General features: G+C 49.5%; 1 protein-coding gene across 13 annotated transcripts in view; it reads left to right on the forward strand.

Annotated features, from left to right (window-relative positions):
• Positions 1 to 25,829, forward strand: part of THRB (thyroid hormone receptor beta) — a 296,012-nt gene that overhangs the window by 262,082 nt on the left and 8,101 nt on the right. For all 13 annotated transcript variants that reach the window (XM_073333470.1, XM_073333469.1, XM_073333478.1 and 10 more), the window contains 4 exons: positions 513 to 660; positions 4,084 to 4,289; positions 20,051 to 20,197; positions 25,395 to 25,653. In XM_073333470.1, the coding sequence (XP_073189571.1) occupies positions 513 to 660; positions 4,084 to 4,289; positions 20,051 to 20,197; positions 25,395 to 25,653 (760 nt within the window). The remainder of the gene's footprint in view (positions 1 to 512; positions 661 to 4,083; positions 4,290 to 20,050; positions 20,198 to 25,394; positions 25,654 to 25,829) is intronic.

Consider the following 25,829-nt stretch of genomic DNA (forward strand, 5'->3'; position numbering starts at 1 on the left):
GATGGGCCTGAATTAAACCCCCAGATTCAAATGCTCTTGGGCTTTTGGGAGGTCTGAATCTCAACCTGGATGCAGATCAGAATTCCTTACTTGGCCTCTGTGTTTACAATAGGACTCCTCGAAAACACCAGCTCTGAACACACTTTGTGGGTGGTTCAGAATCTGAGTTTAGATGCAAATACTGCAATTGGTACCTCTGTCAAAAAGAGGCAAAACTAGCACCCTGCATCTGAACAGTACCTCACCCACATTTGGATCTAGACATCCCAGGTCTATCTCTAGTTTTAATTTTAGGGGAAAATGTTTCTTGCAACCCAAAATGTTTCTTGCAACCCAAAAAAGTAAGGAGCCTATATTAAGGGATTGATGTGCTCATTAAATATCCTAGAACTTTATGACGCACAATATTCCATCTTGCATACATGGTTGCATCAGTACCAAGCCCAAGTACCTTTCAACACCAAAAAAAAACACAGAACACTAATGCCTCCTGAATTTTCTTTCCCACTTAGGGATTTTTTCGAAGAACCATTCAGAAAAATCTCCATCCAACCTATTCATGTAAATATGAAGGAAAATGTGTGATAGACAAAGTGACAAGAAACCAGTGTCAGGAATGTCGCTTCAAAAAATGCATCTATGTTGGCATGGCAACAGATTGTAAGTAGATTTCTTTTTTCTTCTTTTAATTTTGCTCTTTGTTTAAAATGTGTTGACTGGTGAAGATTGCTTGAACAGAACGGACACACCAGCAAATTTTCCCTTTTATAACGTAGTGTTTGGAAATTATGTTTATTATTATAACAAACTATTTCTGTCATAGGGTGGTAATATTTTGTTTACTTTTAATAGATTGGACCTTCTCTTGGCCTTAACCACATTATGTAACATGAAGGATGTTAATTTCTAGTGTGGGAGAGGGAATCCATTTGGATAGATGCCTTGCTGGAAAAACATCTTGTTTAGAAATTTCTAGAGAATGTGAAGTTGAATGTATGTTTTTATGAGTCATCCTGTAGTTTGTTTTATTTTTAGCCATAAAGGACGTATGTACTGAGAGAGAGTGCTACTCAAATTCTAGAGAACCAGGACATATGGCTGCAAGATTAACCCTTAGGGATCTTGTTTTCCCATCATTGCACAGGGGATTTACACCATAACTTAAATTAGTATAAATGGGAGTAACTTACATAAATCCCCCCGCATTAGTTAATGATTGTTACCAGTGTAATCCCCTGCAGAAAAACAAAGTGAGAAAAGACCCATTAAGGAGAAATTACGCAACTAAAATGTGCTAAGTTTGTTTGTCCTAATAGGAATTATAATGTTTTACATATACACGGAAGCATTGATTAGAATGAAGTATCTGTCATTTCATCATTCCCAATGAAAATGGCATGAGAGGGGACTGGGTGGCTCTAGGCCACCAGTTCGAATGCAGCCCAGACTGGCAGTGACCAAAAGTTACTACCATTGGCTGTTTAGTGGCTATTTAAAATGAGATATTGATCTCAGTTTGGTTCCTGTTAGAAGATGTCAACACCACCATTAATTGGTAGTCCCAGTAGAGGAGTGAATAAGCATGACAGCCAAACTCTCCCTCTACCAGTAGAGGTGACCCTTCCAGTTTAGAATTGATCCATATTACTGGGACAAGGTACAGGAAGCGTTGCTGCTCCCTATGTATTACCAGTTATGGACAAAACCTGCTCTCTTTTCCAACTTGAATAGTTCAGTCTACTTAAATGGGACAACTCATGTGAGTAGGGCAAGGAGGATTTTTCTCTCTGTGGATAAACAGAGGTGATCCATCTCTAGGGCTGTCTAATGCGATATGTGTCACTAGAACTGGACTCAGAAAAAATTAGAAAAGCCTACAGGAATAAGGGTGAGGGGAATTGTTAGTGGTGGAAATTTATATGACCAAATAATATTCCAGGTCATTTATCATCTTTGTGTATTCACAGAACCTAGTCAACCTCTACACCAGGGGTTCTCAAACTTCATTGCACCGCAACCCCCTTCTGACGATAAAAATTACTACGTGACCCCAGAAGCGGAGGCTGAAGTCTGAGCCAGACTGAGCCCCACTGCCCAGGGCAGGGGGCCAAAGCCCAAGGGCTTCAGCCCCAGGGCAGGGGACCATAGCCTGAGCCCTGCCACCCAGGTCAGAAGCCCTTGGGCTTCGGCCTTGGGCAGTAGGGCACAAGCTTCAGCTTTGGCCCTGGGCTGTGGGGCTTGGGCTTTGGCTCCGGGCCCTAGCAAGTCTAACACCAGCCCTGGTGACCCCATTAAAATGGGGTCCCGACCCACTTTGGGGTCCTGACCCATAGTTTGAGAACCGCTGGTCTAGAGGCAACTAGGAGTTTGTTATAGGAAAATCAGCACTCACAGTTAAAACACATTCTCTGCAGTAACTTCCTTGAAATGAAATCCTATATTCAGGGTTTGAAAACTACCCTTGCTCATGGTCAGTAGAAAGCTTTCACAGACAAGTGCCATCAAATTATGCAGAATTTAATCTCATTTACAAAATTTAAGATTCTGGCTCTTTGTCTGCAACCTGTGAACATGAGACAAATGGAAACTGAGGTAGTACTGTCTTCCTGAACTCTGTCTGCAGACTTCAATGCCTCCACTGCTGCTCATCGCTTTCCCAGGTTGCACCAGTGGGAAATTGTCTAGTTTCCTATCAGTTAAACTGAGGCTATTTGGAGTCCTGTGGACAATGGTGAGACTTATGAGGCAACAGATTAATCTAACCTTGCAGCTTGGGGAAGCTAAGAGCAACAGCAGAGGAAGGCATTGGAGCTGTCCATATAGAGTAGGGCTATTCCCTTTGGAAGAGGTGTGTATTTTGATCTGGTCGACAGTCCTTTAGAGAGCCTGACTGTACTATGTAGACTGGCCTCTCAACCTCTTCTTGAAGTGGACTCTAAATATTTTATTACTTTACATTCTGCCATGGTATAGACTTAAACTGCTGTCATCACTTTCTCCCTTTTGTACTCTAGGAAAGTGAGGTCTCGTAGAGATCAAAATAGGGAGGCTGAAGAGAAGCTAGATTATATCAAGGCAACAATAAATTTCCTCTATAGTGCCTCCATGACCCTCAAACCCTGCGGCACCTTGCTCAGATGTTGCTTGGGTCTCTAGATACACACCACACTTCTGCAGGCAATCTCTGGAGCCCTGCCTCATTCCATAATTGTGTTTGCCCACAACCAATTTCATTTAATTGGTATAGGTCGGGGGTTTTCAAACTTAATTGCACCATGATCCCCTTCTAACAACAAAAATGACTACGCGACCCCAGGAGCAGGGGCCGAAGTCTGAGCCCGCCCAAGCCTCACCGCCCTAGGCAGGAGGCCAAAGCCAAAACCCAAGGGCTTCAGTCCCAGAGCAGGGGACTGTAGCCTCAGTCCCACTGCCCAGGGCTGAAGCATGGGCTTCAGCTTTGGCCCTGGGCGGTGGGTGATGAGACTTCGGCCCCAGGCCTCAGCAAGTCTAACACCAGCCCTGGCGACTCCATTAAAATGGGGTCGCAAGCCACTTTGGGGTCCTGACCCACAGTTTGAGAACTGCCGCTCTACACTATTATATTCTTGCTTCCCATTTTACCACATGTCAGTTTATGAGACTGTAACATGAGCACTGGCTTGGCTGTTTTTTTGTTTCCTTTTCTTTCTTAAGGAAAAAGAAAGACCCCTCGTTTTCTAGCTTGGAATACACTAACAAGTGGATGGGGGGTCCAATTTACTATCAGTCTTGCATAGTTTTACACTCTGTGAGTGGTCCCATTGAACATAGTGGGACTCCATTGAAGACAATGGCACTACTCTCCATGAATAAAGTTAAGCACATGTGTAAGTAAATCATTCAGGATCTAGAGAGAATAAGTGTGGGGTAAGAAAGACTAGCTCTGCTACCTTCCAGGCTGGCTGATAGACTTCTTCACCAACTGCCTTGTCAAGTTGTTTCTAGTTCTCTCAGCACATCTGAGATAAGTCAGACTAAAATTCAGACACGCCCAAGAGCAGGTGTCCATTTTGTTACTTTTTATTTTGTTTTTATTCCTGATAGTGGTGCTGGATGACAGCAAGCGGTTAGCAAAAAGGAAGCTGATAGAAGAAAACCGAGAGAAGAGACGTCGGGAAGAGCTACAAAAAACAATTGGGCACAGACCCGAGCCAACAGATGAGGAATGGGAGCTGATCAAAATTGTCACTGAAGCGCATGTGGCCACTAATGCACAAGGAAGTCACTGGAAACAAAAAAGGAAATTTCTGGTAGGAACTGAAGCCTTGTACTCTGCTTTTGTTGCCAATTTCTTTTATTCCCTCATAAGCCCCTTCCCAGCACTGTCACCCCCAAATTTGTTTGTATGTTGACTGGTGAACTGTATGAAAAATCACATGAACTTCATAATTAGTGGTTGCCAGTTTCTGTGAATCTGATCATCTGATCAAACTATGCAGCTAAAACGGGAACCCCCTGTTCTGGTAGAGTAAGGAAAAATAGAAAGTACATCTTACTCCTTATATGCTGGTGTCAGCCCATAATATAAATAATGGTTATGTGTGTGCATGTGTATTCAGACACATTTGTCCATGTATGGACTGATATCCAGCACGGCTTCATGTTGTGAATAAAAACCTTTTTTTCAGGTAATAACACAAAAATCAGATTTTTGTTAAATTGTGTTTTTATTGCCCCTTTGTTCAAAAATGAATACATTTATTTAAACCAAAAAAAAAAAATTCTGGGAGGAGGAATTAAGCTCAGCAAAAACAGGATAGTACATCACTGGGATTGCAGATTATAGAAGGACCCTGGGGACCTTTTCAGGGGAAAGGTCTAACTATTGAATAAGTGATAACTGAGGTTCAGCCTAGAAAATAAAAGGCTCAGCCCCTAAAAAGGGTTTGTTTCATTTCTGATTATTTTTCTAAATTTGATTTGTAAAGGAAATTAATGCAGAATACCAAATGCTCCTGCAGCACACAGATACCAAAGGGCCTCAAAGGAAAGTGAAATCTACTTCAGTCCAAGGTACACCAGACCATAGAATGACCTCCAGGTGGAAATTCTCATATCTATACACACATACACCTGCAGTGTACTCCACTGCACAAACCTTGAGCCATTGTTAAGCCCACTACAGGAAGTTTTGCATTTGAGTCAGCTGATCAGTTTTTTGACGTTGTGACAAAGTTTCTGCTCTTCCTTGGTGGGTCTTGCACTTATTGGCGGATTTACTCGCCTTGGAGCTTTACGGCAGCCCTCAGCTTGGCCGTTTTTCTGAATTTACAGTCCAGGTTGACTCCTCCTATGTCTGACCAGGACTTGGGAGGATTTGGGGAGAACCTGGGCCCGCTCTCTACTCCGGGTTCCAGCCCAGGGCCCTGTGGAATGCAGCTGTCTAGAGTGCCTCCGGGAACAGCTGTGCGACAGCTACAACTCCCTGGGCTACTTCCCCATGGCCTCCTCCCAACACCTTTTTTATCCTCACCATAGGACCTTCCTCCTGGTGTCTGATAATGCTTGTACACCTCAGTCCTCCAACAGTCCGCGTTCTCATTCTTAGCTCTTAGTGCTTCTTGCTCCCAGCTCCTCACACGCAACCACAAACTGAAGTGAGCTCCTTTTTAAAACCCAGGTGCCCTGATTAGCCTACCTTAATTGATTTTAGCAGCTTCTTGATTGGCTGCAGGTGTTCTAATCAGCCTGTCTTAATTGTCTCCAGAAGGTTCCTGATTGTTCTGGAACCTTCCCTGCTCCCTTACCCAGGGAAAAGGGACCTACTTAGCCTGGGGCTTATATATCTTCCTTCTATTACTCCCCTATAGCCATCTGGCCTGACCCTGTCACATATCCCCCGAGTCTGCTGAACACTACGGGGTTGGGCAACTTGGGACTTCAGGCAGTGTACTCGTGACAAGCCATCTGCATTGCCATGGTGGCTTCCAGCCTGGTGTTGTATGGTGAATTGGAAACATTGTAGGGACAGGAACCATCTTTTCACTCTTGCATTCTTCTCTTTATTTTGCTGCATCCACTGGAGGGGTGCATGGTCAGTCACGAGGGTAAACCGTCGTCCCAGAAGGTAATAACGTAATGTTTCCATGGCCCATTTCACAGCTAGACACTCTCTTTCAACCACGACATACTTCTGCTCTCTCGGGAGGAGTTTCCTGCTGAGGTAGAGGATTGGGTGTTCTTTGTCTCCGACCATCTGCAATAGGACAGCTCCCAATCCTACTTCAGATGCATCTGTTTGTAAAATGAATTCTTTGTTGAAGTCTGGGGCTATAAGCATGGGGTACTGCAGAGGGCTGTCTGTAGATCCCTAAATGCTTTCTCTGCGGCATCTGTCCACTTCACCATGTCTGGACCCCGGGCTTTAATCAGGTCTGTCAGGGGACTCGCTCTGGTAGCAAAATGGGGAATAAATCGTCGGTAGTACCCCACTACCCCCAGGAACGCCCGGACTTGCTTTTTCCGATTCGGCTGGGCCAATTTTGGATAGCCTCTAGTTTGTTTAGTTGGGGCTTGACCATGCCCCTTCCTACAATGTAGCCAAGGTATTTCGCCTCGGTGCCATCGGGTTTGGGCACCAACACAGTCGGGCTTGACCACTGACTGTGGGACTCTTTGATGACTCCCAGCTCCAACATCCTTTTTACCTCTGCCTTGATCTCCTCCCTTTTTGCTGCTGGGACCTGATAGGGCCTTAAAGTTACCTTTGCCCCAGGGTCTGTGATAATGTGGTGATATGCTTCAGTGGTCCAGCCTGGTTTGGTTGAAAACACGTCCTGGTATTGGATGATCATCTCAGTTACCTCCTTCTTCTGGTTTGATGTCAGATCAGTGGATATCCTGATCTGCTCCTGCATGTTATTTCCCTGGATCGGGGTCTCTTGGGCCACTACACATGCCTCTTGTTGGTGCCAAGGCTTTAAGAGGTTAATGTGATAAATTTGTTCTTGTTTCCGGCATCCTGGCTGCCACACCTTGTAGGTTACTTCCCCCACGGGTTCAACCACCTCATAGGACCCCTGCCATTGGGCCAAAAGCTTGCTTTCTGCCGTGGGTACCCACACCATCACCCGATCCCCTGGTTGGAACTTTTGCCTGGCAATTGTAATGGGTTCGCTGGGCCTCCTGCGCCTTTTCCAAATGTTCCCGTACAATAGGGGTGACCCGGCCTATCCGTTCTCGCATCTGCAACACATGGTCAATTATATTTCTCCCCTCGTTGGGTTCCTCTTCCCAGATTTCTTTTGCAATATCTAGTATGCCATGGGGGTGGCGTCCGTATAATAATTCAAAGGGGGAAAACCCAGTTGAGGCCTGAGGTACCTCCCAGATTGCAAACATAAGGTAGGGAGTAGTGTGTCCCAATCCTTCCCATCTCGACTTTTTTACCACTTTCCTTATCATTGCCTTGAGGGTTCAGTTAAACCTTTCTACCAGCCCATCGGTCTGCGGATGATAGACTGAAGTTCTCAGGGTAAGTATATGGAGCAGCGTACAGAGGTCCTTCATTAGCTTCGACATAAATGGGGTACCTTGGTCTGTTAATATCTCCTTTGGTAGCCCCACTCAGGCAAAGATCCCCACCAACTCGTTAGCTATCGTTTTAGAGGCCGTGTTCCACAGGGGGACGGCTTCTGGGTAGCGAGTAGCATAATCCAGAACGACAAGTATATATTGGTGGCCCCGGGCTGTCTTCTCCATGGGTCCCACTAGATCCATGGCTATTCACTCGAAGGGGACCTCTATAATGGGAAGGGGTACTAAAGGTGCCCTCAAGTGGGGATGGGGACTGTGCAGCTGACACTCCGGGCAGGACGCACAGTACCTCCGCACTTCTTCATGTACTCTGGGCCAGAAGAATTGTCGCAGGACCCATGCCAGGGTCTTCTCTACCCCCAAATGCCCCCCAAAAAGATGACTATGGGCAAGACTTAATACAGAATTCTGGTGTTTTTGAGGTATTGGGATCTGCTGTACCTTCTGCCCCTGTATTGGTGCAATCTGGTATAAGAGATTCTTCTTCATTATGAAGTAGGGTCCTGGTCCCTGGGTTTTCCCTTCCACGGGGACCCCATCTATTTCGGTCACCTCCTTCCTAATGTTGTCATACCGTGGGTCTTCAGCCTGGTCCCGTCCAAAATTTCCTCTCCTGGAGCTAATCTGCCCGAGATCTAGGAGGCCAGTCTCTGTTGCCTCTACTGGTTCAGAGGCATTAGGGTGTGGGTCCGACTCGGGTGCTTCTCCCTCCTGGGTGGCCTCCTTTTCAGCTGCTCGGGTCCGCCTACCTATGAGAGTGACCCTCTGGCTTTGGGCCAGTATTCGGTTTCCCAAGGCCTTAGCTGTCCTTCTTTCCCTTTTCATCTTTCTACGCTGTCTGAGAGTGGAGAACAAATCTGGGGATATTTCAGAGAAGGTTGGGGGTTGACAGTCTACTGTGGATGCCGCACTACTTTCAGGGCTTCCCCCTTTCTCCAATTCCTCTACCTGGAGTAAGTCTCCAAACCCTGGGAAGTCCCTCCCTATGAGCACTGGGTATGGGAGTTTAGGGACTACACCTGCTGCTACCTCAGTAGTGTTCCCCTGAATCTCGATTTTTACTGGGATGGTGGGGTAATAACTAACTGTCCCATGGACGCATATTATCCCCATACGCTTAGCCCACAGCAACTGACTACGCTTCACGACATTCCCCGAGACAAGCGTGATAGCACTCCCCAAATCAACCAGTGCTGTGGTCTCTACCCCATTTAGCTTCACCGGTCTAGTATACATATGTGGGGTTAGTGAGACCCCCACAAGGTGGATTAGGGAGCCTGGGTCTGCCCAGTTCCCCAGGTTACACTGCATAGGCTCCTCGGCATTGGGACACTGTGCAGCTATGTGTCCCCACTCCCGGCAGGCGTAACATCTGTAAGGAGCCCTAGGCATTCCCCGGTCTCTTGGTTTGGGTAGTCTAATATCACGATCCTCTTCCCCCTCAGTGCTCCGACTCTTTGTGGCTTCTGGTGGGCCTTCAGCCCCTCTCTTTTTCCACCTGGGTTCTCCTGGTGGCCCAGTCACCCAAGCTCTAGGGCTTGGTGCTGCTAGTTTAACCCGGGGTGCTTCTTCCTTAACTGGTCGGGTCAGCTCCCTAGCCGTCCTTCACCTCTCTACCAGTGCGACAACCTCGTCGTAGGTGGAGGGTTCGTTCTGGCTTACCCAGGCATGAAGGTCTGGTGGTAGTCCTCTCATGTACCGGTCGATGACCAGAACCTCTAGTATCTCCTCCAGACTCCAGGACTCAGTTTGTAACCACTTTTATGCGAGATGGATGAGGTCATATAATTGGGACCGTGGGGTTTTGTTTTCATGGTACCTCCACTCATGATATCGCTGGGCCTGCACTGCGGTTGTTACCCCAGATCTGGCCAGGATCTCTGCTTTCAGCTGGGGGTAGTCTGCCGCAGCCTCTTCAGGCAAATCATATGAGGCCTTCTGGGCCTCCCCACACCGGAATGGAGCGAGGATGCCAGACCACTGTTCTCGGGGCCAAGCCTCCCACAGGGCTGTCCTATCAAAGGCCAGGAGATATGCCTCCACATCATCCTCCCGCGTCATTTTCTGCAGCCAATTGCTGGCCTGCATGATCTGCGTCCCATCATGGCCGCGGTTCTGCTCTGTAAGGGCCTTACCTGGTTTACCAGTTCCCGCAACATAACCTGGTCTTGAGCACCCTGGTCCATCAGCAGATGATTAGTCTCTTGCTGCAGCCTCATTGCGTCCTGTTGGGCGGCTGCCTGGACACGAGTAGCCTCCTGCTGGGCAGCCGTGGCTTGTATCAGTGCCCGCACTACCTCCTCCATTGTGGTGAAAAAATCAAAAATAGATGCTCTTCACTTTTTTTTTCTTTTTTTTTTCCTTCCAAAAACCCTCCTTCTTCCGCCCTGCTGTGGATACCAGATCCCACTTCCGACACCAGTTGTGACAAAGTTCCTGCTCTACCTTGGTGGGTCTTGCGCTTATTAGCGGATTTGCTCGCCTTGGAGCTTCACGGCAGCCCTCAGCTTGGCCGTTTTTCTGAATTCATAGTCCAGGTCGACTCCTCCTATGTCTGACCAGGAGTTGGGAGGATTTGGGGGGAACCCGTGTCCGCCCTCTACTCCGGGTTCCAGCCCAGGGCCCTGTGGAATGCAGCTGTCTAGAGTGACTCCGGGAACAGCTGTGCGACAGCTACAATTCCCTGGGCTACTTCCCCATGGCCTCCTCCCAACACCTTCTTTATCCTCACCATAGGACCTTCCTCCTGGTGTCTGATAATGCTTGTACTCCTCAGTCCTCCAACAGTCCACATTCTCACTCTCAGCTCCTAGTGCCTCTTGCTCCCAGCTCCTCACACGCACACCACAAACTGAAGAGAGCTCCTTTTTAAAACCCCGGTGCCCTGATTAGCCTGCCTTAATTGAGTCTAGCAGCTTCTTGATTGGCTGCAGGTGTTTTAATCAGCCTCCAGAAGGTTCCTGATTGTTCTGGAACCTTCCCTGCTCCCGTACCCAGGGAAAAGGGACCTTCTTCGCTTACTGCTAATCTATCTGCTTTCTATTCCTCTCCTGTAGCCCCATGGCCTGGGCTTTTCTTACTTTTTGCCCCTGCTTCAGCTTCCCCCCCAACCGGGCCAGACACTTTTTCTTCGTTTTGTTTTTTTTGCTGTTTTTCTGCTGCAATTTGAGTGCTGGTCGGCTGCCAGCCCCCCCACGCCTGCCCTTGGATGCTGCTACTGCTCTGGCTGAAACTGCCGACCCGCTCCCCGGAGGAGGGGAGTGGAAGCCCCCAGTCCAAACAGTTTTGCTGTTTGATTCTGGACCCGTACTGGGCCGAGAGGAATCTTCTTATCTACTCGACATTCCTGGCCTGCTGAAAGCCTCGCTGTCTAAAGCTACAAAGCCAGAAGAGAAGATAGCCGACAGAAAAACCACCCAGGGAAGCTACAAACCATCGTAGAAGGGGCCGTAAGACTGAGTAACTTTTGAACTGTACTCTTGTGTGGGGGGAGGTTTGACTGTGTCTTGACTGCATTTGTAGGGGCACAGGGGGTGTGGCATGGAGCTGCCCCCCGATCCATCGGTGCCCCCCCCAACACTAGTACAACCGTCACGGCCCCCGCGCTGTCTGTCCCTGCTGGCAACTTGCCATCTGCCTCTGGATTCAGCTGCTCACCCTGATTCCACCGTCCGGGCCAGAAACAACAGCCAACCAAACGAGACTCTTTGGACAAACACACGTGGGTTCATGTCCGTCCGTCCCCCGCCCGCGGACTGTCCACCCCACAGTTTGCCCCTACTACCTGACCCCAACTCCTGTTTCCTCCCCCTCTCCAGTCCGATCCATTTCCCCCTCCCGCAACCTGCAGCCCAACAGGGAGAAGTGGTTAATCTGCTTCCCCCTCCCCCCTCCTCCTTCTGGTGTCTCCCCATCTCTCCCTGCTCACGATGACGGGGAATGAGAGGGGTGAGGCCCCTCTAACAACCTCAGCTGCCCCTCCCCCACCTACCCCCCCGCCCAACCCCCAAGCCTCTCCCCCCACCACTGCTGCCAAAACACCTGCCACCGCCCCCGCTGGGGCATCAGCAGCTGGAGGCACTGGGGCGATTATCACCGCTGCCACGCCCACCGCCCCCCCCAGATTCTAGGAGAGCCCCCCAGTTGGCCGGAAAGGCCAGGGTGTGAAGCAGGGAAAGGGCCCCGCTACAACCACCAGGCCCTCCATGACAGGGGCTGTCCCCACCGCTGTGGCCTCGTCATCGACCATGGCATCCCTCCCCACTGTTCCCTCCACCAGCTCTGCGAGCGTCCCTCCCCCGGCCCCCACGGCATATGCCTGGGTGGCGGCAGCCTCCCTGCCTGCCGCCTCGTCATCTTGCCCACCCACCGCCTCTGCTACCATCAATAGTGGCCAGGGCCCCTTTCCTACCATGACCAGGAAACACGGCGTCCATTGCCTCCTGGTGCCCGCCTCACCCCACGTGGAGACATACGTGCAGGCGTTGGCGAGGGTGGTAGGACCCATGGCTATTGTGGCAGCCTCCAAAATGTACGGGAAGGTCGTCTTTCTCTTAGCATCGGAGGCTGCCGCCCAGGAGGCGGTGGAGAAGGGCCTGGCGGTGGGGGGGGGAGGGTTTTGTCCCCCTGGAGCCGCTAGAGGACCTGGGCGTCCGCCTCGTCCTGACCTCCGTCCCTCCTTTTTTACCCAATGCCGCGCTGTTACCTGCTCTTTCCATCCTGGGGAAACCCGTTTCTGTCATCAGCCCTCTCCAGTTGGGCTGCAAGGACCCCACCCTCCGTCACGTCCTCTCGTTCCACCGGCAAGTGCAGCTTCTACCGCCGCCGGCGGCACGTGACGGAGAGGCGCTCGAGGCGTCCTTCCTAGTTCCCTACCAGGGAGCCTGCTATCGGGTCTACTACTCTATAGGAGAGGCCCGGTGCTACCTCTGCCGATCAGTGGGGCATGTCCGAAGAGACTGCCCCTTGGCCCGGCGGGGAGGGGCACCCGAGACCCGGCAGGACATCGGCTCCGTCATTGCTGGCGCCCCTGGCCGCCCGGCACCTGAAACCACCTCTCCTCCTGCTCGATCCACTGCTACTCCTGCCCGGGCCCAAGGAACACCTCCCCTACAATGCCCAGATGAGCGAGGGAGCCCCGCCCTCGCTGCTAACAATCTGGCAGAGTCTATGGAGGAGGGTGCAGCAAAGATACTACCAAGCAGAGGAGAGGGCCTGCCCCAAGGGGAACCCTCCCTCCCTCATTCTGCCTCACCGTTACCCCCCCGAGCCCCTGAACCATCGCCTCTGCCCTCCGACACGACCCCTGCTAACCAGTCCCCAGACGATGCTATGGAGGGCTGGACCCTAGTCCAGGGGAAGTGAGGCAAACGGAAGGCTCGAGCTCCGGTTTACCCATCCGATGCGGAGGCTCCCCGGAAGACCAGGAAGGAGGGCACTGACACTGAGCCTTCTGCTCTTCCCACGAGTGAGATCCATCCGCCGGTGTCGGGTGGGGAAGACACGATAGCACTGGAAGGTAGGATCTCCCCTCCACGGAAGACCCTCCCCTCTGAGACCCCTGGGGAAGCCCCTTCTGCCCGGACATCACCCGAAACCCCCACGAACCCCCAGGCAACCGTCGAGGCGGGCACTAGAGGGGAGACCCCTGGGGTGGCGGAAGGCAACCTCTCCTCCATGTATGAGGAGATCGAGGCCCTAGGTCTGACCCCGGTCACGCAGGGAGAGGATGACCTTCTGCCGGCTGGCCTTGATCTGGGCAACCTCACTCCAGTCCCCCTTTCCCCATGCTCCCTCCCCCTAACCGCCTTCCTGGGTGGGGACCCTACAGAAGGTAGTCCACCACCTGATGCCGTGGCTGCCAAATCCACCACAGAGCCTGCGCCTGACATCACCGGGAGCCCCCTCCCCACCCCCTTAACCCTCTAATCTGTTCAGGAGGCGCCACCTCTCAGCTGCTTGCCTCCCGAAGCCCAGAACTCCTGCTTGCCCCTTTCCCCACCCCGTCCCTGCCCAATCCACCTCCTCCTGCAATGCTATTGCCGCCCCTGGGGTTATTTCTTTCCCTTTTTTTGCGGATCCCCTCCAAGGAGCAGTCTTCGCATTTTCCTGCTGCAACCCATTAGGAGCTGCAATTTTCCCTCCACCATCCCCTTCTACCCCAAGGCTTGAGATGGACCTAATAACTTTGGCCTGTCAGACGCCCCGTCGGTGGTCTGCACCCTGCCTGCCTGCCTCAGCGGACCACGAGGCTGCACCAAGAGCCCCACCAGGGAATAACCAAGAAATCGCAACCCCACCCCCCCATGAGCTGCGAAAAGCGTTGCGGGAGTTTTTAGAAGACGCCCGTGGCTCCCGCAACAACGTACAGCTAGCTCTCCAGCGATGGGGGGACTTTGACCAAATCCTCCAAGCCACAAGGGCCCTTATAAGAGAGAGTAGAGGGACAGGAAGGCAAGGTGCCGTGGCCTACGGGCGGGTCCGCAGCTTCCGTGATAAATTACTCACTTACGGGACGGGTCACGGATTGTTGCGTGACCCGCTGGGAGTTGCGAACACCCCCGCCAACAAGGAACCCCCACCCCCCCCCAGCCCTCCGCATGACGCCTCTCATTATCGCAACTTTGAACACCAGGGGCTGTAGGATGGCTCTCCGCAGGTCCCAGGTGTTCTCTTTCCTTCGGGAGGGGAGGTACTCTGTGGTTTTCCTGCAGGAGACCCATACAGATCCGACCGCCAAGGACAGCTGGCAGCTGGAGTGGGGGGACGGGGTCTACTTTAGCCATTTCACAGTTCGACAGGCTGGAGTGGCGACCCTGTTCTCCCCCAACCTACGACCCGAGGTGCTAGGGGTCACTGAGGCTGTGCCGGGCCACCTGCTGCATCTCTGGGTCCGTATGGAGGGGCTCGTGATCAACCTCATTAACATCTATGCCCCGACAATGAGCCCGAAGCGGCCGCAATTCTACCAGCGGGTGTCCGTCTTCCTCATCACCCTAGATTCTCACGAGTGCCTAGTCCTGGGAGGTGACTTTAACACCACCCTTGAGGAGCAGGACCGCTCGGGGGCCGAGCTGAGCCCGGCCGCCGCGAACATTCTCCGAGAAATAGTCGAATATCACTCCCTAGTGGATGTCTGGCGTGACCACCACCCGGATGACACTTCCACGTTTACCTTTGTCCGGGTGGAGGCCCATCGGTCACACCACTCTCGGTTGGACCATATTTATTTATCCCATTTCCATCTTTCACGAGCCCACTCTTCCAACATTCGGCCGGCCCCATTTTCCGACCATCATCTAGCCACCATAACAGCCTCCCTCCATGCAGAGAGGCTGGGGCCGGCCTATTGGCATTTTAACAACAGCCTGTTGGAGGATGAGGGCTTCGTGACGTCCTTCCGGGAGTTCTGGCTGGCCTGGCGAGAGCAGCGGCGTGCCTTTCCCTTGGCGCGGCGATGGTGGGACCTAGGGAAGGTTCGCGCCAAGCTCTTCTGCTGTGACTACACCCAGGGCATCAGCCGACGGAGAAATGCGGCGATAGAGCAGTTGGAAAAGGAGGTCTTAGAGATGAGAGGCGTCTGGCCGCCAGCCCCGAGGACCCGTTCCTCTGCGGAGTGTGCCAGGAGAAGCGGGAGGAGCTCCGGGCCCTCAAGGACCATCGGGCCCGAGGTGCCTTTGTTCGATCCCGCATCCACCTCCTTCGGGAGATGGATCGTGGCTCCCGTTTCTTCTATGCCCTGGAGAAAATGAGGGGGGCCAAGAAACACATCACCTGCCTTCTAGCAGAAGACGGCACCCACCTCACGGATCCGGTGGAGATGTGTGGGAGGGCCCATGACTTCTACACAAGCCTTTTCTCCCCGGATCTGACCCATCCTGGCACTTGCAGGGTGCTCTGGAAGGAACTCCCTACAGTCACCGTGAGCAACCGAGACCGACTAGAGCTGCCTCTCACCCTGGCCGAGTTCTCGGAAGCCCTCCATCGCATGCCCACCAATAAATCTCCGGGCATGGACGGGCTGACCGTAGAGTTCTACCATGTGTTCTGGGACATCCTTGGCCCAGACCTAGCCACTATCTGGGCCGAGTCCTTGCAAGGCGGGGTCCTTCCTCTTTTGTGCAGGCGAGCGGTGCTCGCCTTTTTGCCGAAGAAGGGGGACCTCCGCGATTTACGAAATTGGCACCCCATCTCACTCCTTAGCACGGACTACAAAATCGTAGCGAAAGCAATCTCGCTGCGGCTAGGGTCCGTGATGGCGGACGTGATCCACCCAGACCAGACCTACACTGTCCCGGGCCGCAGCATTTTTGACAACCTATTTCTAGTCCCAGACCTTTTGGAACTCGGGCGTAGAGATGGTCTGTCATTCACCTTCCTGTCTCTTGATCAGGAGAAGGCGTTTGGTAGAGTGGACCATGGGTACCTCCTGGGCACTCTGCAGGCGTTTGGATTCGGACCTCAGTTTGTGAGTTTTATCCAGGTACTGTATGCTTCTGCAGAGTGTCTGGTTAGGCTCGACTGGACCCTGACCGAACCGGTCAGCTTCGGGCGAGGAGTACGGCAGGGGTGCCCCCTCTCGGGCCAGCTGTACACTCTGGCGATGGAGCCCTTCCTCTGTCTCCTCCGAAGGAGGTTGACAGGGTTGGTGCTGTGGGAGCTGGAGCTGCGGCTGGTCCTGTCGGCCTACGCCGATGACGTGCTCCTCGTGGTCCAGGACCCAGGCGACTTGGCGTGGGTGGAGGCTTGCCAGGCCATCTATTCGGCAGCCTCCTCCGCCCAAGTCAACTGGGTCAAGAGCTCTGGCTTGGCGGTAGGGGACTGGTGGCAGGTGAGCTCCCTCCCACCCACGCTTCAGACCATCCGGTGGAGCATGGGTCTGCTGCTCTACCTAGGCGTTTACCTTTCTGCCACGCACCCTTCTCCGCCGGAGAACTGGCAAAATTTAGAAGGCGGGATGATAGAGTGGCTCCGGAAATGGACGAGGCTACTCCGATGTCTCTCCCTCCGAGGCAGAGCGCTGATGCTTAACCAACTAGTCCTGTCCATGCTCTGATACCGGCTCAACACCCTGGTCCCAGCCCCAGATTTCCTGACCAACCTCCGGACATCGATTCTAGAGTTCTTCTGGTCAGGAATGCACTGGGCCCCTGTTGGAGTTCTTCATCTACCCCTGAAGGAAGGAGGGCAGGGCCTGAAGTGTCTGCACACTCAGGTCCGTGTCTTCCGCCTCCGGGCCCTGCAGAGGCTCCTCTATAGTGCAGGTAGTTCGACGTGGAGCATATTGGCGCACGCCTTCCTGCGCCGCTTCCAAGGGCTCCGATACGACCGGCAGCTCTTTTATCTCTGTCCAAGAGGTTTTCCGCGAGACCTCTCCAGGCTGCCAGTCTTCTACCAGGACCTCCTCTGGACTTGGAAACTGTTTTCAACGACCAGGTCCGCGGCGGCCACCATGGGAGTGGATCTCCTTGTGGAGCCCCTGCTACCCAACCCCCAGCTCCGTGTGCAGGTGGCAGAGTCCTGCTCAGTGCGCCAGAGTTTGGTCCTGGCGGAAGTCACGAGAGTCGGAGACCTCCTGGACTACGACCGGGGAGACTGGCTGGATCCCCTGACGCTTGCTCGGCACATGGGGCTCTCCAGACCTCGTACCCCCCGGCACGTACTTCAGGAGGTGAAGGTCATTTTGACGCCTGCTGCTCAGGCTTATCTCAGTCGAGCCCTGCACGAGGGCGCACCCCGCCCACCCTCTACCCCAGGCCCTCCGGACCTTTCAATTGGACCCCTACCCCGTAGATCCCAGCAAACCCCTCACCCTTTCACTGTGAGCCGGTTGCATGAACTGCAGCCGGTCAGCTTCCAAACTGCGCCAAGGAAATATCTATACACACTCACGCTTCACACCCTTCACGCCCTCACCCTGGTGTCCCTCCCCGATACAAAGTGGCAGGACCTCCTGCCACCTTTGGAGGGTGAGCAGCCCTGGTGGGCCAGCCTGTATTCCACCTTGGTCCCGAGGCCCGTCAGGGACATTATTTGGCGGCTCCTTCACGGAGCTGTGAGCACGGGCGTGTTTTTGACGTGGTTCACCCGCATCTCGGATACTTGCCCTTTTTGCAACGTGAGGGAAACCCTGGCACACGTATATTTAGAGTGTGCCAGGCTGCAGCCCCTTTTTCGGCTCCTCACGAATATTTTATTACGCTTTTGGCTGCACTTTTCCCCTCACCTTTTTATTTACACACTTCCCATCCTTGGCCCCACAAAGTCACAGGATCTCCTGGTTAACCTCCTCCTAGCCCTAGCTAAAACAGCCATCTATAAAACCAGAGAGAGGAGATTGGCCAATGAAGCGTCCTGCGACTGTAAGGCCGTTTTCCGATCCTCAGTACATTCACGTATCCGGGCGGAGTTCCTCTGGGCGGCGTCCACCGACTCCCTTGACGCCTTCGAGGAGCGGTGGACGCTGTCCGAGGTTCTCTGCTCTGTGACCCCATCCGGTTCCCTCCATCTGACCCTTTGATTGAGGGGAAGAGCGAGAGGCCCCAGCCATTGCTGCTGTGTATACCATCATTACTGTCACCTAGGAGGGGTCCTATCACACGTGGGTGTACGTCCGTCCCTCCCCCCAAACTGCCCACCCCGCAGCCATGCCCATCTTGTCGGGCACTCTCAGGAGAGGAATAATCGGTGACACTGGGCGTGGCACTAGGTAACTCGAGGGGGTGGAAAACCACGAGTGTCGAGGAACCCCCCCCCCCCCCCCGCTCTAGGCCACCAGGTAACTCAGGAGGGTGGAGGACCACGGGTGTCGAGGAAGCCCCCCCGCTCTGGGCCCAGGCTAGCCTGAACACTTCTCCCTCCTGAAGGCTGCTGTGCTATACCTTGCGTTTGCTTTTGTTTTGTTGCATATTTTTGTTTTTTCCTTTTTGGTGATTCTTTGTAAATAAAATTCTTTTCTGCTTTAAAAAAAAAAAATTACTCTCCTATAGCCATCTGGCCCGACCCTGTCACAATGTTTACTCAGTTCCAACATTGGATCACACATTTCTATATGTACAGTCACACACTGTTGTGTCAGGACATAAAGAAGATAACACAAAGACAATATTCACAAAGTCAGTGAATATTGCAAAGAGTGATGTAGTTGTTTTTGAAATTACTATCTAGCAAAGTTCGCGGTTTGGTTTGGTTTAAAAGGGCAAGAACATGGATCCTGTGTACTAAATTTTTTTCCCTAACCTCAGTTGGATTAATATGTTGGGTTACATAGCATGTGGTTTTCCCAATTCTTTCCAAATCAGATGCTTATGTGCTTTATACAGAGCACCAGTTTTCTTCTGAAAGAAGTTAGATTTTGATTTTGACTGATGGCAGAACTGTAGGAAAATCTTTGACATTTTGCTTTAAAAAAAGCCTATTAAGCCTATGTTATTATTCAAACAGCAGTTTCAGTATCACTGTTGAAAGGTACTTCTGTAAACTTCATATACCTCAACTGTCTTGAAGGAGTTCTTCTCTGACTCCTGAGCAGTTTTAAACTTAGTAATTGAACAAAATGCTCCCTCCACATAGTGTTTGGCAGGTCTTTTGCAATTGCAAAGCCTTACTTTGAGCACGGAAGAACAGCTTTGGATATGTGTGGGTTTTTTAAAAAACAGAAGTATGCAAGTCTAGAAAGTATGCAAGTCTAAATTCAACTGTGGTGAAATTCACCCCTCTGCAGGGTTTCAGGATAAAGCTTATACATCATATAAGCCCCACTTAAATCCTCAAAATAGGACTTCCATGTTGCATAAACCTTGTGCTGAAGCCCTGCAGAGGAACAAATTTCAACCTAAATGAGCAGATGTTTAGGGAGTTCTTATTTGATCCAAACGACCTCCGATTTCAGCCCATCCCTAGTCTCAGTCATGTTAGCTCACCTCTGTAAATAGGTCTTGGCAGTTGGCTTGTGGTCTTTGTGATATTATAACATTATAACACTGGGTAACCAAGGAGCCCAATCCTACAGTGTTCTGAGCATCTTCTAGGTAAGAGGTAATGAGTATCTTCAACTCCCCTTGGTTTTAGGGGAGGTTGAGGGTGCTGAGCAGTGGAAGGAGGCAGGATCAGCCCTAAATTTCCAAGCAGAAACCCCTAAACTTCTCCCACGAAATATGCATAGACACAAACAGGTAATTGCATGTGTAAAATATGCAGCTGCTCACACAAAATGGGTGTAATGGCACGTTGATCACCCATTTCTTTATGTAATCACCTATTTTACAGACAACTGCTGCACAGACAACTGCAGGGGCTTGTTTTAGAAAAATTGCCCCTATAGGTCCTGCATAAATAATGGTTAATGTTATTGTTTAATTTCATAGGAACAGAGTGGTGGACTTTATATATAATCCCGACCATATTATAAACATCTATGAAAGATGACTTGAATGAAACAAATTTTCCCTTTTAATGTATTTCTTAATATCCTTAGCCTGAAGATATTGGGCAAGCACCAATGGTTAATGCCCCAGAAAGTGGGAAAGTGGACTTAGAAGCCTTCAGCCAGTTTACAAAAATTATCACACCAGCAATTACAAGAGTGGTGGATTTTGCCAAAAAGTTGCCTATGTTTTGTGAGGTAAGAATTTCTTTTTTCTTTTTCTTTGCTTCATGCTATTCTAAATGGACCTGTCAAGAGAAACAATAGAAAGTAGTGTCATTGTGACATGAAAACACATAAAATTATATCTGAGCCTCATAAAATCCCTCTACTTCCTGTTGACTTGAATCATGCAAGAATGAAGTGAAGAGGTTAGACCTTACTAATCAGTTCACTTTGTTTTAAATCAGATGGCTTAAAAGAATTAAAAATAAAAAAATAGGATAAAAATCATCTCAGTATCATTTAATTTCCTGTTTCCTATGATCAACCAAATCCCTTTTTTGTGATTTTGTATGGGCCTATACCAGTGGCAAAATCAATAAATCTTCCCTATCACTTGCATAACTTTAAGAAAATACTTAAGGCCCATTAACCCCCTGGTACTTAAGTACATGCTTAAAGTTAAGCATTTACTTAAATGCTTTCCTACGTAGGGATGGAGTTAAGTGCCTTCCTGAATCCAGGACTAAGATACCTCCCGCACTGGCTCATCTGTAGTGGATGGGATGTCAGCAAAAACCCAGGCCACAATCTGCCCCTCAGACATCACCACGAGTGAAATGTAAGTTAGATGTGGAGGCAACTAATAACACTTCGCTCCAGAAGGATATTCAAATGTGAGATACACTATAAGAGGAATATTTAAAATTAAATTTTAGTGTAATTAGGATATGCATGGGCCCTATTCTGATCTCACTCACACTGGTACAAATTGGGAATGAATGTAAATTTGAGAGCAGTAGATAATGATGATGATTGTTCTCTTGACTTAAAAAAATGTTAACTTAAATTCTGGGCTGAATCAACTGGAAACTAACTTTGACACCTGAGAGTCTCCTGCAATCCACAGCCATGGAAGTTCTGCAGCAGCGGTGGACTGCCGCCCTACTATCTCCTCCTGCAGAACTGCACTTGACCCCACTGGTTATATGGCAAGAGAATGACCTTGGAAATGACAGTGAGCATGCTCAGGGAGATGATCCGAAATCCAAACATGGGAACCACTTCTTCTCCCCACTGACTGAACATCAGTCAGGGAAGAAGCTTAAGGCAGGCGCACCATTGTGCTTTTCCCTGGCTGATAGCTCAATCTCTAAGGTTAGTCAAGGAGAGCTGTTATGTCAAGTAATGCCCTTTGCCTCCCCTGGCACCTACAAAAGAGGGTGCAGTAAGTATCAATTGCTGGTGCACTGTAAATAGCTCTCCCTGGCTCTGTCAGCCAAGAAAGGATGAAACAATGGCCAAGTATGAAGATTTAAAAATCCAAAGAGATTGAGAGGCCCCTGTAGCACTCCAGTGTCTGAGGGGAGCTGTCTGCATCGATTTACTGTTTGTGCTGGGAAATTGCAGTGACATGCCAAGGCAGTCTTTTTAATTAAAAAACCTGGTCCATCAGATAATAGGCTGCAATGCCTATCTGATATCTCCTATCCCTCCTGGCCACACAAGGCCCACATGCTCCACAATTTAAGCGAGTGGAAAGCATGAAGCAAATGAGTCAGGAGTTGTGGGGCATGACCTTTGTATGTTACTCGTTTTGGCTAGGTCAGGCCTCCCCCGCAGCTGAGCCACCTTTTAAACTTTGCTCCTACAGACACCAAAATCTGACAATAGAATGAGAAACAATTCACAGTGAATACAAAGGGTCGGGAGAGCTGCCTTCTCATGTGGCCGCAGTTGTGAAATAAAGGAATGGGAATGGCAAACGTTAGTACTTATTTGAAAGGGACACAGTCTGGCTAAAATGATTCACTTTTTAAAAAATGCAGGTGTCTTTACTTCGGTTACAAATAATCCTGCCTGGGCCAGACTCCGGCTGTGAATCAGTTTGCGAGGAAAAGCCCTTCCCTTCCCCTGTAGGCCCCTGCACAGACACAATCACAGTCCCTGCTGTCATGGGACCAGAGCTGACAGTGCAGCTAACCTCTGCAAAAGAGACAGAGCAGGGAAGGACTATGGCCCTTTTCCCCAGTGCCCTGCCTGCTGCAAGAGGGGATACACACTGTATTTTTATTGGTTTCAGAGTAGCAGCCGTGTTAGTCTGTATTTGCAAAAAGAAAAGGAGTACTTGTGCACCTTAGAGACTAACCAATTTATTTGAGCATAAGCTTTCGTGAGCTACAGCTCACTTCATCCATCACATTCATCACAGCTGCTAGACCATCCTAGTTTCAAAGGCTCATGGTTTAGTGGCATGGTATCACAGTTGTCAGCGGTCCCAGTTTGGCTAAGGCTGTACTGAGTTTTGCCAATGCAGTTTTAGGTCATTTCAGTCTCAAAATCAAATTGTGAGCAGCCGAGTTCATATCTGTGGCCAGCAGGGGGCCCAGTGAGATGAGCTCATCCTTCACAGTCAACTGGAGCTGCAGCCCCAGTCTCTGGTGGGCATGTGTTGCTGCTAGAAGATGAGAGTCCTGATGCCAGTGCCAACATCAACTGTAGCTTGGACAGCCCGGACTCCATGCAGGCTAGGAGGAAGCCAGTCTTGGCCCTGGCTGGCAGGATCCTACCTGGTCTGTCAGGCTGGCTAATTGCATACAGAGGTAGGATCCAAGTCCTGTCCAGAAATAAGGAGATAGGTGAGAAAGTAGGGGAGCAATTACGGATGGAAAAGAAGAAGAACTGAAGAGGGTTAAAATAGGGGAGCAATGGACAGGCAAAGAAGAGTAGAGACAGGGAAGGTATAGAGGGGAAGAATAGAGCTGGGAGGGAGTAAGGGAAGGGAATGTTTGTGATAGACAAGGAATTATTTTTCATTGTCGGGGGCTGGTTTCCAGCTGCCAGGAGGTTACATGCTTTCTGACGAATTACAGGTTATTTTCTATGCCGATCTCTCTCGCCCTTTTAAGGGGGAAAAAGGCTAAAAGAAAAAAGTCCCTAAAACTTGCCAGAATGCCCTCTCAACTTCCACCAGACCCAGCCATGGTGTGCTACAGTGTGCGGGCTACTGCAAGCACTGAGGGTGTTTGTTTCTTTAAGAAAAATAAAATTGTGGTATTTTTTAAACAAATTAAGTCAAGGAACCATTTCTATTGGTCTTCAGTTTGGTAAAACCTTATTTTTTACAAAGCCTATACTTTGGACACAATTTAACCTAACAGTGTCCCTTGAACCAAGGCCTGTGCAGTGTTTCCTTCAGCATTATGGGAAAAGGTGCACCATAAAGAAGTTACAAGGGGGGTCTGGGAGAGGTGGGAGAGTAAAGGAATTTCTTTATGTTTATTAGATCAGTGGAAAAAATAATTAGTTATTTGTTCATGTTATATCCCACTATTGACTTTTTTTGCTACGTATCTCACGATCCCGTTCTTTTTTCTCTTTGTCTCTGTTTCTTTCCTCCTTCCTTGTCTCTCCATACAGTTCTCATTTTTTCTCTTTATTCCCCCTCTGTCCCCCCCCCTTTCTTTCTTTCTCTCCTTTTTCTCTGCATTTGTTTCCCATTTGCCACCTTTTTATAATTGCTTCCTTTCTCCTTTTTTTTTTTCTTTCACCTTCTCTCCTCTCTTACTGGATCTCAGCAGCCAAACAGCAGCACTTCCTTTGGGAAGCTAAACTGCCAATTTCCCCATTCAGCCCATCTATGTGCAACCATTGAGCTTGATGCAGAAGGAAGCTGACTTGCCCTGACTGGAAGGTGTCATTTTCCTTATGTATCTAACATTTCAGACCTGACACTGGCGACACATCAAAATAACTGTGCAATCCTAGTCAATTTCTCTTTTCCGCTGGCTCCATGTTTAAAACTCTTCTCCCACAGAACACTGCTTTTGCCTCTGTCAGCCAATTGTCCATCATCCATGCTGTACGTTTTTCTACCAGATTAAATGTAATCATTATGTGAGTGAGTGCACAACTGCCAAAACCACACACGTTTACTTCACTTGAGATTCAAAGTAAAAAAATCATATCTTAACATGAACCCAAAATGAAACAGATTTTCTTCATTCTAGAACCCAATTAGGATTTAGCTTCATCTTCATATGATTACATATGTCACGGTAGCTGCTCATGTTGACTTACAGTGACATCTTCAAAACAGTCTTGGAGATTTCACTCTTCTTTCATTATCATTTATTTATGTAGCTAGATAGCTTTATAGAAATGCTAAAAAGGGCACCTATTCCTATTATGCAGACACCTTAGAAATAACATATAAATACAACCTAAGTGCAATAATTCAGGAACTACCCTCCAGCAAATTCTGCTCAAATAGTTCCCCATCTTTGGCATTACAATTCCCTCTCACTCCCTACACTCCCTCCTACCATTTTCAAACCCTGGGAAAAAGATGAGCCTTGCAACATGCCTTGAAGATAATGATCCAAATTCTGCTGTCAGTCACACCAGCATAACATTGGACTAGTGCCACTAAAGGCAACTGAGTTACATTTCTAAAGATGAAAGCAGAATCTGGCTCATTGTCTCTTATTAAATGCTGATACTTGATGGTTTCCAAAATATTACAGGGGGAGATTTCAAAAGTGATTAAGGGAAGAAAGAGCACAAATCCCAATCACTTAGGCATTTTTTAAAATCTTCTCCAGAGACAATATTTGTTTTACTACTTTTACTAAAAACCAGCCCACATTTATAGTTCTTCCCATGTGTGATCATTTCCCCCCCTATTCTTAGGTCAGAAAAGTAAGAGGTGCAGTATTGTTGTAACCAAAGAAACAATTGATAGTATTAATTTGTCAATTAAAGCTTGCAAAATGCTTTTCAAATGGAAAGTGGATATTATGAAAATGTATCAGGCTAGCTTTTCAAACCTGCTCAGCCCCCAGCAGTCCCCACTGAGAACGGCACTTCTGAAAATCTGATCCCTTCATTTTAGTGCCTTAACGGAAGCTGAGGTCTTCTGAAATTCGAACCCATTAGTCCTTCATTATAATGATATGGTGTCTTAATTTCCAACAGAAATTGGGTGGAATGAACCCACTCAGAAGGATGGCAAAGCATATACTACACAGGGTTGTTAGCTTTTGGGGTGTGTCATTCATACTTGGGAGTATTTAGTCTATCAGCTGTATGGTGTGTAACAGCGTTAATAGTGTATTTAGCAGCCCTTGATGTTTATTGAGAGTAACATGGATTTTATTGTATTTCAAAACTAAGTTTGCTTGAAAACCCTAGTTAGTGCAGGCTGTTTCATTATCATGTGTAATCTCTGCAGCTGCCATGTGAAGACCAGATAATCCTTTTGAAAGGCTGCTGTATGGAGATTATGTCCCTCCGAGCAGCAGTGCGCTACGACCCCGAGAGTGAGACTTTAACACTAAATGGGGAGATGGCAGTGACAAGGGGCCAGCTGAAAAACGGGGGTCTCGGCGTAGTCTCTGATGCCATCTTCGACCTGGGCATGTCGCTGTCTTCATTTAACCTGGATGACACAGAGGTCGCCCTGCTCCAGGCTGTGCTGCTCATGTCATCAGGTGAGAATGAGAACATATTGGGCACCACCGGAGCTTTTATAACCATCCCTGTGTGAAGTTCTGGTTCATTGTATCTGCAGCAAATCTCTCTCTAAAAGAAAACAGAGGGTATTTTAAATATAGGAGCACTGGCTAAGGCGTCACTAGAATGATGCAGCTGAAATTCTTGGTTTCTG

The sequence above is a fragment of the Lepidochelys kempii genome, chromosome 2 (assembly GCF_965140265.1).
Source record: "Lepidochelys kempii isolate rLepKem1 chromosome 2, rLepKem1.hap2, whole genome shotgun sequence".
Classification (NCBI taxonomy): Eukaryota; Metazoa; Chordata; order Testudines; family Cheloniidae; genus Lepidochelys; species Lepidochelys kempii.